The sequence below is a fragment of the Amblyraja radiata genome, chromosome 31 (genome assembly GCF_010909765.2).
Source record: "Amblyraja radiata isolate CabotCenter1 chromosome 31, sAmbRad1.1.pri, whole genome shotgun sequence".
Taxonomy (NCBI): domain Eukaryota; kingdom Metazoa; phylum Chordata; class Chondrichthyes; order Rajiformes; family Rajidae; genus Amblyraja; species Amblyraja radiata.
The window spans coordinates 4,790,010-4,802,730 of NC_045986.1; the positions used below are offsets into that span (position 1 = coordinate 4,790,010).

At 49.4% G+C, this 12,721-nt stretch overlaps 1 protein-coding gene across 1 annotated transcript in view; it reads right to left on the minus strand.

Annotated features, from left to right (window-relative positions):
• Positions 1-12,721, minus strand: part of megf6 (multiple EGF like domains 6) — a 611,064-nt gene that overhangs the window by 182 nt on the left and 598,161 nt on the right. The window contains 4 exon segments of the mRNA XM_033047803.1: positions 4-1,640; positions 2,067-2,195; positions 6,172-6,300; positions 7,630-7,757. Coding sequence (XP_032903694.1) covers positions 1,246-1,640; positions 2,067-2,195; positions 6,172-6,300; positions 7,630-7,757 — 781 coding nt within the window. The 3' untranslated portion in view covers positions 4-1,245.

Below are 12,721 nucleotides of genomic sequence, written 5' to 3' on the forward strand. Positions count from 1 at the left end.
CACCCTGGTGTTTTGGTCACCCTTCTCTCCACTGTAGTTTAGTTCAGTTACAGGCCCTTCGCCCACCGAGTCCACGCCGACCAGCGATCAACCATACACTGGTTCTATGTCCGCACATCCGGGCCATTAACCTACAAACTGCACGTCTTCGGAGTATGGGAGGAAACTGGGGCTTTGGAGAAATCTCAAGCAGTTACGGGGGAGACCGTACAAACCTGTACAGAAAGGACAGCACCTTAGTCAGGATCAAACCCGCGTCTCTAGCGCTGTAAAGGCAGCAACTCTACCGCGGGGCCCATCGTGCCACCCACACCGAGTTGCCAGAAAGAATTCACAGATACTGCAATTGTTAGTGGCAAATTACAATTTTTGTTAAAATATGATTATAAACTGATGGGGCAGAAGGAGTGAAGGAGATGGCCAAGTTGAAACAGAAACTTCCAGCTAACCCAAGTGTTATCAGTAACATGGCTCCCAATGTGGTAAACGGTGCAGGGGTAGTGGGGGGCCTGGCAGTGTTGTGGTCCCTGGAACTGGAAGGCACTGAAGCCAGATTTGTGTTTCAGCATCGGCCGATGGATGTGTTGTACATTTATAGAGAACCTGAGGAATTCAAATGACCAACCCCACAGAGGGAGAAAGGGGAGGACGTGAGAAAGGCTCGTGACTTATTCATGCTCGACCTGCCACAGATGCTTGTGAAGCCATTCTCGTAAAGTTCAGTGGGACGTGGAATTGGACCCCTTCTGCTGTTCCTGCAGGGTAGGGTGGGGGCAGGGAGGGAGTCTGCCTGTTGGGGAAGCAGAGGGAGTGAGTCAGTTGGGAGTGTGGGAGCGGGTAACTGAGTGAGGGTGGGGCTGGTCTTGACAGATTGCAATGGGGACTGGCGGCTGTGGGAATGCCGAGATACATCCCCCCCTCTCCACGCGGTTACAATCCCTTCACCCTGCCCCAACGGGCTCTGGGCAGATCAAACGTTCACCAGCTCCAGGAGAGCCTCGTCAGTGCTGGCAGCTGTGGACAGCTTGCTCCTGCTTCCATGCTGGTCCCAGTGAGATGGAGGAGGCAGCCACAGGCCCACACCAGATGGAAGACAGGTCTCCATGTTCACCCACTCCCTCAGTCAGTCAGTCAGTGTGGGGCCGGGGACCCGAATCTCCACTAATCCGCCCCATCCAGGATTTGCTTTACAAAAATAAAATTATATATACTGTGTATTGTAGTAAAAGAAAGGTCTTTAAGGTATCAAGTATATTTCCAGCAGCCTCGACATTGAGCTTGTTCGGTGTTTTGGGTTTCAAGGCGTCGGGAGTCGATGGAATTGGACCATTCTCTGTCTCCAGGACAATGACCACATATGGAGGCTGAGCCCAAGTCTGTCAGCAGGTGGTTGTGGTCTATGATTGAGCCGCGTGTCTGCGTGAGGCTGTGACTCGTGCCGCCACTCCCAGTGTGCGCTGCTGTCGATCTGCTGTGGTGGTGTGTGTCTTCGGGCAGGGGTGTGGGATGAGAAGCGGTCTCCGTGATGCCTGCCACAGAGGGCTCTCCCTGTGTGACTACAGCCCCTCGACAGTGTCCGCTACCACGTTTCCCCAGCGCTGCTGCAGCTGCCAGCTGGTGGGGCGGTATGGGTGGTCCTCCTGAAAGCACACAGCACAGATCACGTTCTCATCCCAAGAGGAGACCACTCGGGCCCAGTGTCCAGGCCGGCCGTCAATCCTATCCCCTTGCCCACATTCCCTGTTACACATTCTCACTCTCACGTGGGCCAAGCATGTGTAAATGGGCTGTTGTTGGACCTCAAACTCTCATTCCAGTGTCGGCTTTGAGGCAGCTTCTGATTACTGAACCACTGGTCATCTTTAGCTCTCCCCAAACCTATCGCAACACACTGAGGTATGGTGCTCCCCCAACCCCACCCCCGCCCAAACCCACCCCCTCACCCTTGCCCACACCCCCACACAAACCCACCCACAACCTCACCCCCACCCACACACACAGGTGGTCAGTGAACCCCTCTCCCTGGCCCCGTTCCCACCACAGCAATGCTGGCCACGTGTGCTCACCTTGCCGGCAGTGGGGCCCGACCCAGCCATGCAGACAGGTGCAGTGTCCGTTGCGAGCGTCACAGCGGCCCTTGTTGGAGCAGTCACAGGGCAGGGAGCAGCCCGGCCCATAGCGGTTGGCGGGACAGTCTGAGGGAGAGAAGGAGGAGGAGGCAAAGTGAGGCCACGGCCCAAACCTCAGTGACCAGAAGGGTTGCCAACTGTCCCGTATTTGGGCTAAAATGGTTTGTTCCGTACATGACTGCCCTTGTCCCGTATTTGACTGCTACTACTCGGGTCGAGGGGACTGTCGTGTCGGAGCGCTGCGTCCGGCCCCGCCTCACCCCTCCTGACGTAGTGCAGCCCATGGAGTACAGCAGCAGCACCTCGCCCGTGGCCCCGGACCTTAGCTTACCGACGGCATCTCTTGGCCGATCATCGGTTTCATGAGTTGGATGGGGTGCTGGACTTTACATGTGAAGTGGGCCAAAACTCCTCAGCTGGCCCGCCGGCTGGGCTTTGTGTACAGTCCAGCACCTGGGCCAACTCATCATTCACCCAGCCACGGCCGAGTCAGTCAATGAATTGCTGTTGGGAATTTGTCCCTTATTTTGTCCTTTTTTCCCCTTATTTGGGAATGGGGAATTTGGCAACCCTAGTGACCAGAGACAGCCTCTCAGGTGAAGCTCTCTCTTACTGACGAGTACACTGGAGTCTGGCCTCTCCAACACATCTGTAAGCACCAGTTAGGGCTGGTTTGGGAGGGTTCTGACATTTGCTAGGCCATGGTTAAAAGATACATTTTTGAGTTATGAAAAGATGTAAAATGCCAAACTCCGCCTTGCCACTGAATCGTCTGTGATGGGATCATCAACGTACTGAATCATGAGAGTGGGACTCAGTTGTCACAATGTTGGAATATTTAGACAGGGTCATTGTTGCAGCAAGCCCAGCAGTGTTTAATATTAGCAGCTACAGGGATGGTGCAGTAGAGGTGTGTGCAGGCTATAGGCAGCATGGTCTCACTTGGCTTGTTACACTTCTCCTGGTGCAGTCCCTGTGCTCACAGCAAGGGCCAATAGCTCTCATCTCCACTTCAAGTTCAAGTTCAAGTTAGTTTATTGTCATGTGTCCCTGTATAGGACAATGAATTCTTGCTTTGCTTAAGCACACAGAAAATAGTAGGCATTTACTACAAAACAGATAATGTGTCCATATACCATGATATAAATATATACACACATGAATAAATAAACTGATAGTGCAAATAACAAGAAAGTGGTTGGTAATAATCAGAGTTTTGTCCGAGCCAGGTTTAATAGCCTGATGGCTGAGGGGAAGTAACTTATACCCTTCTCACTAACCTTTCAACCCCTGGGAACTCCAGGTGAAAATAATGCTCCCTAGGCTACTGACTAGGACAGAGTGCAGGTAATCAAACTTCCAAAGCAGGCAGAACAGCACCTGATATTTCGCTTGGGCAGCTGAGAACCAGCGGTATGAATTATGATTTCTCTAACTGCACGGAACCCTTACTTTCCCTCTCTCCCACTCCCACCCTCACTCTCTGACTACGTTCATTGTCCTGATCATTTTACTGTTATCTATGCCTCGTTGTCACCTTCCCCTCAGCCAACAGTGAACCATTCTACATTTGTTGATGCTGCAGCACCCGCTGAGTTTCTCCAGCACTTTGTCTACCTACATTCCTTGATCTGTCCCTCTCATGCGTAGATGTACCCTTCCATATCTCCTCTTCCCCTCTCCCCCGACTCTCAGTCTGAAAAAAGTTCTTGAGCCGAAAGGTCACTCATTCCTTCTCCCCAGAGACCCGCTGAGTTACTCCAGCTTCGGTGTTATCCAGCATCTGCAGTTCCTTCCTTCAGGTACAGACTACTGTCCACACTGACCCTCACTGATGCTGCTGTTCCACAGTAACATCATGGGGGCAGCGTTGAGACCCGGGGTCTCAGTGACCATGGTGGATGGAGCTCACTGGTTATAGGTTTGCCTCTGATCCAAATGATCCACTCCCAGCCACTGTGCCGATTTCCCGGCAATCCCTGGTGCAGGAGTAGAGACAACAGTGCTGCTAGAGTGGATCGGATCTGTGCCATCAGTGTGGGTGTCCAGTGCCGGCAGGAGACTGGAAACGTGTATGAAATGGCAGGTAATCAATGTGAAAATCAATGGCAACAACTCTACCACTATCGCCTGCCAACTTGGTCTGGTTGGGCCACAAATGTAAATAATCATGGATTGTGGAACTCCTTGCTCCTCCATCACCTCCACTTATACAACCCTAGAGCAGAAGAAAATCTTCACAGGTATTTGTGGTGGACAAAATGGTAACTGGCACAGGTGAGTGTGTAAGGAGCAACTGCAGGTGCTGGTTTAAAACTGAAGATAGGCAACAAAATGCTGGAGTAACTCAGTGGGCCAGGCGGCATCTCTGGAGAGAAGGATTCAATTCAATTCAATTCAATTTATTGTCATTTGGACCCCTTGAAGTCCAAACGTAATGCCGTTTCTGCAGCCATACATTACAAACAAATAGACCCAAGACACAACATAATTTACATAAACATCCATCACATTGCTGTGATGGAAGGCCAAAAAAACTTTTCTCTCCACTGCACTCTCCCCCCCGATGTCAGAGTCAAAGTCAAAGCCCCCGGCGGGCGATGGCGAATTGTCCCGCGGCCATTAAAGCCACGCCGGGTGATGCAAGGTCGCGCACCGGGTTCTAGATGTTAGAGCCCCCGGCGTGCGCTCGCAGAGTCCCGCCGCCATTCCAAGCCGCGCGGGGCGATGATGTAGGCCCCGCTCCAGGAGCTCTTCAACCCCGCAACTCGGGCGGGAGAAGTCGCCGCTGCGGAAGCTCCGAAAAGCGGTCTCCCTCCAGGGACCCGCGGGCTCCCGGTGCCGCCCGCCAAACCCGCAGTTGCAGCCACCGAATCTCCGGGGGTCGGGTCGCAGCAGCGTCCACCACAGCTCCACCCGCTCTGGACTCGGCCAGCTCCGCGACGGTGAGGTGAGTAGTCAGAGCCCCCGGTTTTCCTGTTGGAGGCCGCTCCTCGTTGCAGCCCCAACGACAACGGAGACCCGACAAAGAAAAGGTCGGGTCTCCCGTGCAGGGAGAGATTTAAAAGTTACCCCCAACCCCCCCCACCCCCCCACACACATACCCCAACAAAAATAACAAAAACTACATTAAAACATAGACATAAAATATAAAAACGCAGACGGACTGCAGAGGCCGCTGCAGACGAGAGTCGGAATGGGTGATGTTTCGGGTTGGGACGTCTGAAGAAGGGTCTCGACCCGAAACGTCACCCAATCCTTCTCTCCAGAGATGTTGCCTGTCACGCTGAGTTACTCCAGCTTTGAGTGTTCATGTTTGGCACTGGTGAGTGTTGACTTGGCCAAAAAACTTGAAGCAGGACCTTAGGTGGACGGATAGTGTTCAGGAAAGGATTACTGAGCTCAGGACCTGGATAACTAACCGCATAACTAGCAACGGGGAGGCAAAGGGAAGTTGTAGGGATGGGCTATAACTTAGTTTAGTGTTTCGTGTACCAAGGGACTGGTCCTTGATGATGCTGCTGGTCTTGCCGAGGCAGGTTGAGATGACAATGGAGTCAATGGAAGAGAGGTTGGTTTGTGTGATGGTCTCGATGACATCAACAGTTTCTTGGATGGAGCTGTTCCCAAACCATGCTGTGATGGACGCCGATAAAATACTTTTCCTGGTGCATCTGCAGATGTTGGTGAGAGTTGTTGGGGACTTGCTGAACTTCCTCAGTTTCGAGAGGTTTGGCTAGACAAATGGATGTGCAAGGAATGGAGAGATGTGGATAATGTGCAGGCAAGAGTTGGTCTTGGCATCATGATTGTCACAGACATTGTGGGCCGAAGGGCCTGTTCCTGTGCTGTTCTATGTTAGACCGTGGAGATATTTCTGGATGAGGACGTGGTTGAAATGAGCAGGTGTAGAATTAGAGAGTGGATGAGCAAACACAGGTATGTAGCACGGGGCTGGCGGTTCATTCTGGTCTCCAGTAACACAGGGTGGAAGAGGTTTGGGTGCAGAAATATCAAAAGCATGGGTGAAAGGGTCACTCACCAAGGTGGCAGCTGGGGCCAGTCCTCCCTGGGGGACAGAGGCACTGTCCACTCATGGGTTCACAAGGTGCACCACCCTCACAGTCACACGGCTGTCCACAGTCATCTCCGTACCAGCCCTGCTCACACTCTGCAGAGACAAACAAAGCTGAGGGTCACACAGATACCTCCTGTCTGCGGCCCCCGTGTCTGTGGGATAGATGTTGCCACGTCACAGTCGCCGAGGGAACGCACAAACCTCCGTTACGGGGAGAGCGGGCACAGGCTGGGGTTATTCTCTTGGAGCGGAGGAGGCTGAGGGAGGCCTGAGAGAGAGTGATAAAGTTATGATGAACAAGGGTAGGCTAGTTAATAGGAAATTCCTCCCCATAATGGAGACTCCAAATGCAGAGCTCGTACATTTACGTTGAGTAATGAGGATTAGCGGGGATCTGAGGAAAACTGCTATCATCTAGAGGTTAGTTGGAATGTTGGAGAAGGTGGAGGTTGGTACTCCCGAGATGAGCATTTGTATTGCCAGGGCATGGAAGGCTATGGACCAAAGTACTGGGACATTGGAATGGTGTACTTGGGTACAAGATGGTTTAGTTTAGTTTAGTTTAGAGATACAGTGCGGAAACAGGCCCTTCGACCCACCGAGTTCCAGTTGACCAGTGACCCCTGTACACTAACGCTATCCTACACACTAGGAACAATTCACAACCAAAGCCAATTAACTTACAAACCTGCATGATTTTGGAGTGTGGGAGGAAACTGGAGCACCCAGATAAAAACCCACACGGTCACAGGGAGAATGTGCAAACTCCGTACAGACATCATCCATAGTCAGGATCGAACCCGAGTCTCTGGCACTGTAAGACAGTAACTATACTGCTGCGCCACCATGCCACCCTCAATGGGCAAGGAGTGATGGGATGGTTTTCTGGGACTTGAGCATTGCAGAGGCAGATATTATCCAAATTAACGGCAGACAACATAACAACAGATCAATTAAAACGTGGTCAGGCCTGGAGGAAGAGACACATGTCGGGACGTTGATGGTGGCTGCTCTCTGTGTTTGGTCAACAACAGGGTGGCACGGTGACACAGAGTAGAGTTGCTGCCTTGCAGCGCTAGAGACCCGGCTTTGACCCTCCCACACTCCAAAGACATACAGGTTTGTAGGTTAATTGGCTTAGTAAAATTGTAAATGATCCCTAGTGTGTTAGTGTGTGTGGATCGCTGGTCGGTGTGGACTCGTTGGGCCGCAGGGCCTGTTTCCGGGCTGTATTTCGACACTAAACTAAAGCTAAAGCTAAAGTCATGGGTTTGGGTGGCATTGGTGTCTGCTGGCAGCCACACATAGTCAGCTCTGGCTGAGGGTCAGGTCAGGGTAGAACCTTGGGTGGAGGGCAGTGGATAGGGTTAACAAAGCAGTGACGTTGGGTGCCCAGGTGCCACAAAGTGCTTTGCCCATTACCTTTCTGGCAGCGGTCTCCGTGGTAACCGGGCGGGCACAGGCAGTGGCCAGTCACAGGGTCACAGGCCATACTGTTCCCACAGTCACAGAGGTGTTGGCAGTTTGATCCATGAATCCCAGCGGGCAGACTGTGAGCAGAGACAAACATGGCAATAAAACACTGCATCGCAATAACAACGGCCGCATGCAGCAACCCACTCCCACTCCCAGCTTTAGAGGCGTTTGGGAACGAGGGCAGAAAATACTCATGAGCATGTTACCAGGACTGGTGGCTTGGACTCCATGGTTCTTGACAAACTGGTCACATTGTCTCCAACTGTAACACAGCCCGCAGCATTAACAGCAATGTCAGCAAGACAAAAGTGATAGTGTTGGCCTTCAGGAAGCGAAGCGGTACACACACACACACCCGTCCCATCGGGCTTGGTGTGTGGACATTCAGTGACCGTGCCGAACTAGAGATAGCTCAAATTCCTCAGAGTAACTTGTCTTGGACAACTCAGATTAAAGCAATGGCCATGTAAACACACCGATGCCTCGACTTCCTTAGAAGGCTTAGGAAGTTCGGCATGTCCCCAACAACTCTCACCAACTTCTACAGATGCGCCGCAGAAAGCATTTTATCAGGATGCATCACAGCACGGTTTGGGAACAACTCCGTCCAAGACCGCAAGAAATTGCAGAGAATTGTGGATGCAGCCCAAACCTTTGCACAAACCAACCTCCCTTCCATTGACTCCATTTATACCTCACGCTGCCTCGGCAAGACCAGCAGCATAATCAAGGATGAGTCGCACCCTGGTCACTCCCTCTTTCTCCCCTCTCCCTTCAAACAAGAGGTACAGAAGTATGAAAACGCACATCTGCAGATTCAGTCACAGTTTCTTCCCAGCTGTTAACAGGCAACTGAACCATCCTACCACAACTAGAGAGCAGTTGCTAGATTTTGTCTTGCATTAAATGTTATTCACATTCTTACCTTTATCATGTATCTGTACCATGAATGGCTCGATTGTAATCATGTATTGTCTTTCTGTTGACTGGTTAGTACATAACAAAAGCTTTTCACTTAACCTCGGTACATGTGACAATAAACTCAAATGAACTGAACCCAACTCAACTGTGACGCTGTTAGTCAGAACATAAATCTGCAAATAGTTGACGCATGTAAAAAGGGAACTGCTGTAATCATGGGGGACTTCAATTTTCATATTAATTGGGCAACCAAACTGGGCAGGGTAGACTAGAGGAAGAGTTTATAGAATGTATTAGAGACGGGTTCCTAGAACAGTATGTCACAGAACCGACAAGGGGGGAGGCAATCTTGGATCTGGTCCTGTGTAATGAAGCAGGATTAATTAAAAATGTCATAGTTAGGGACTCGTTGGGAACAAGTGACCACAATATGGTCGAATTCCATATTCAAATAGAAGGGGAGCAGGTTGAAACTCAGGCTAGGGTGCTTAGTCTAATAAGGGGGATTATGAAGGTATGAGGACTGAGCTGATCAAAGTTGACTGGGATAGCAGACTCAAGAATAAGACGGTACATGAGCAGTGGTGTACGTTTAAGGGTCTACTGTATAACCTTCAAGAAAAATTTATTCCTATGAAGAAAAAAAGGGGTAAGGGTAAGAACAGTCAGCCATGGCTCAGTAAAACTATAAAGGATAGTATTCGGCTGAAGGCAAGGGCATATAAGGTAGCCAGAGATAGTGGGAGGGTAGAGGATTGGGAAGCATTTAAAGGTCAGCAAAAAATAACTAAGAGATTAATTAAGACGGGGAAAATAGACTATGAAAGGAATTTAGCGAACAACATAAAAACTAATAGTAAGAGTTTTTATAGCTATATAAAAAGAAAAAGGGTGGCTAAGGTGAACGTTGGTCCATTGGAGGGTGAGACTGGAGAGTTGTTGGGGGGGAACATGGAAATGGCAAAGGCATTAAACGAGTATTTGTATCAGTCTTCACCATAGAAGACACAAAAAATATTCCAACGCTGGATAAACAGGGGGGCGGTAGGAATGGAGGAGCTAAATACTATTAAGATCACCAAGGAGGTGGTATTAGGGAAATTAATGAGACTGAAGGAGGATAAATCCCCTGGGCCTGATGGATTACATCCAAGGGTCTTGAGGGAGATAGCGGTGGGGATTGTGGATGCATTGGTGATAATTTTCCAAAACTCCCTGGAGGCAGGAACGGTCCCAGTGGATTGGAAAATGGCCAATGTAACACCTATATTTAAAAAAGGAAGTAAACAGAAGGCGGGTAACTATAGACCGGTTAGTCTAACATCGGTGGTGGGTAAAATGTTAGAGACAATTATTAAAGAAACACTAACGGGGCACTTGGATAAACATGACTTCATCGGACAGAACCAGCATGGTTTGTGAAGGGGAAGTCCTGTTTAACGAATCTGCTCGAATTCTTTGAGGAAGTAACAACCCGGGTGGATAAAGGGGAACCGGTGGATGTGGTATACTTGGACTTCCAAAAGGCTTTTGACAAGGTGCCACATAAGAGACTATTACTAAAAATAAAAAATTATGGGATTGGGGGTAATATATTAGCATGGGTAGAGGATTGGCTAACAAATAGGAAGCAGAGAGTGGGGATAAATGGTTCATACTCGGGATGGCAACCGGTAACTAGCGGGGTTCCGCAAGGGTCGGTGCTGGGACCCCAGTTGTTCACAATTTATATAATGATTTGGAGGAGGGAACCAAGTGTAATATATCAAAATTTGCGGACGATACAAAAATGGGAGGAAAAGTAGGGGATGAGGAGGATAGGAAGAGTCTGCAAAAGGATATAGATAAGCTAGGTGAGTGGGCAACAACTTGGCAGATGAAATTTAATACTAATAAATGTGAAGTCATTCACTTTGGGAAAAAAAATGATAGGGCAAGTTATTTTCTAAATGAGGAGGAGCTGCGTTGTAATGCAACGCAAAGGGATCTAGGGGTATTAGTACATGAATCACTGAAAGTTAGTATGCAGGTGCAGCAAGCAATCAGGAAGGCCAATGGAGTTTTGGCCTTTATTGCTAGGGGGATTGAGTATAAAAACACGGAGGTCTTGCTGCAGCTGTACACAGTATTAGTGAGACCACATTTGGAATACTGTGTACAGTTCTGGGGTCCATACTTAAGAAAGGATGTACTAGCCCTGGAGGCAGTGCAGCGAAGGTTTACAAGATTAATTCCTGCAATGAGGGGATTGACATATGAGGAAAGGTTAAGTAGGCTGGAACTCTACTCTTTGGAGTTAGAAGAATGAGAGGCGATCTCATTGAACATATAAGATCGTGAGGGGCCTTGATCGGGTGGATGCACCGAGGATGTTCCCAATGATCGGGGAAACTAGAACTAGGGGACATAGTTGCAGAATAAGGGGGGGCTCTTTTAAAACTGAGATGAGGAAGAACTTCTTCACCCAGAGGGTGGTTAATTTATGGAATTCACTGCCCCAGGGAGCAGTGGAAGCAGAAACTTTAAATATATTTAAGACTAAAATAGATGGTTTTTTAGCTGCCAAGGGGATAAGGGGCTACAGGGAGAGGGCAGGGATATGGACCTAGGTATGGTTAGTATAGTAAGACCTGAGTGATCTCCTGGACAAGTGTCGATCGCCTGGATTGGGGTCGGAGAGGAATTTCCCGGATTTTTTTCCCCGAATTGGACCTGGGTTTTTATCCGTTTTTTTTGCCTCCCCCAGGAGATCACGAGGTTCTTGGGGTGGAGAGGGGTGATAGCGGTATAAAGGGGAGGGTAGTGTCTTGTGTTCTGTGTCTTGTGTCTACTGTTTGTGGGTAAGTGTGTCTGTTTAGTGTTCAGCCATGAGCGAATGGCGGTGCGGGCTCGACGGACCTGGTGGTCTACTCTCGCACCTACTTTCTATGTTTCTATGTTTCTATGTAACAATGGTCTCCTCCCACCCACCAGCAGCCCCTTCCTCACACAACATGTTTGCATTTGATTCAATCCATTCCCCTAACCTCCCCTTGTGGCTAAACAGATCAGGGGTATGGAGAGAAGACAGGTACAGGATACTGAGTTGGATGATCAGCCATGATCATATTGAATGGCGGTGCAGGCTCGAAGGGCCGAATGGCCTACTCCTGCACCTATTTTCTATGTTCCCCTCTCAACCCCATTCTCTTGCCTTCTCCCCATCACCCCTGATATCCGTACTAATCAAGAATCTATCAATCTCCACCTTAAAAATATCCATTGACTCAGTCTCGACAGCATTCTGTGGCAATGCATTCCACAGATTCACCATCCTAAAGAAATTCCTCCTCATCTCCTTTTATTCTGAGGCTGTGGCCTCTGGTCCTAGACTCTCCCACCAGTGGAAACATCCACTCCACATCCACTCTATCCAGGCCTTCACGATTTGGTAAATTCCACTCATCCTTCTAAACTCCAGTGAGTACAGGACCAGTGCCGTCAAATACTCATCATACGTTAACCAAATTATTTTACTTAGTTTAGTTTAAAGATACAGCGGGGAAACAGGAACTTCGGCCCACTGAGTCCACGCTGACCAGCGGACCACTCACATCAACACTACCCTACACACACCAGGGACATTATTTTACATTTATACCAAGCCAATTAATCTACAAACCTGGACGTCTTTGTAGTGTGGGAGGAAACCAAACATCTCATGGAAAACCCACGCGGTCACGGGGAGAACGTACAGACAGCACCCAGAGTCAGGATCGAACCTGGTTCTCTGGCGCTTCAAGGCAGCAACTCTACCACTGTGCCACTATTCACGGGATCATTCTCGTAAACCTCCCCTGGACCTTCTCCAGTGCCAGCATATCCTTCCCGAGATAAGGGGCCCAAAATTGCTGACAATACTCCAAATGTGGTCAGAACAGTGCCTTATAAAGCCTCAGCAACACATCCCTGTTTTTATATTCTAGTCTTCTAGAAATAAATGTTAAAATTGCATTTGCCTTCCTTGCTACTGATTCAACTTGTAAATGAGCTTCTTGGTAGTCCTGTACCAGCACTCCCCACTCCCTTTGTGCCCTTTGTTGGGTTTAAAAGGTCTGTATTATGTGTTGTGTAATTC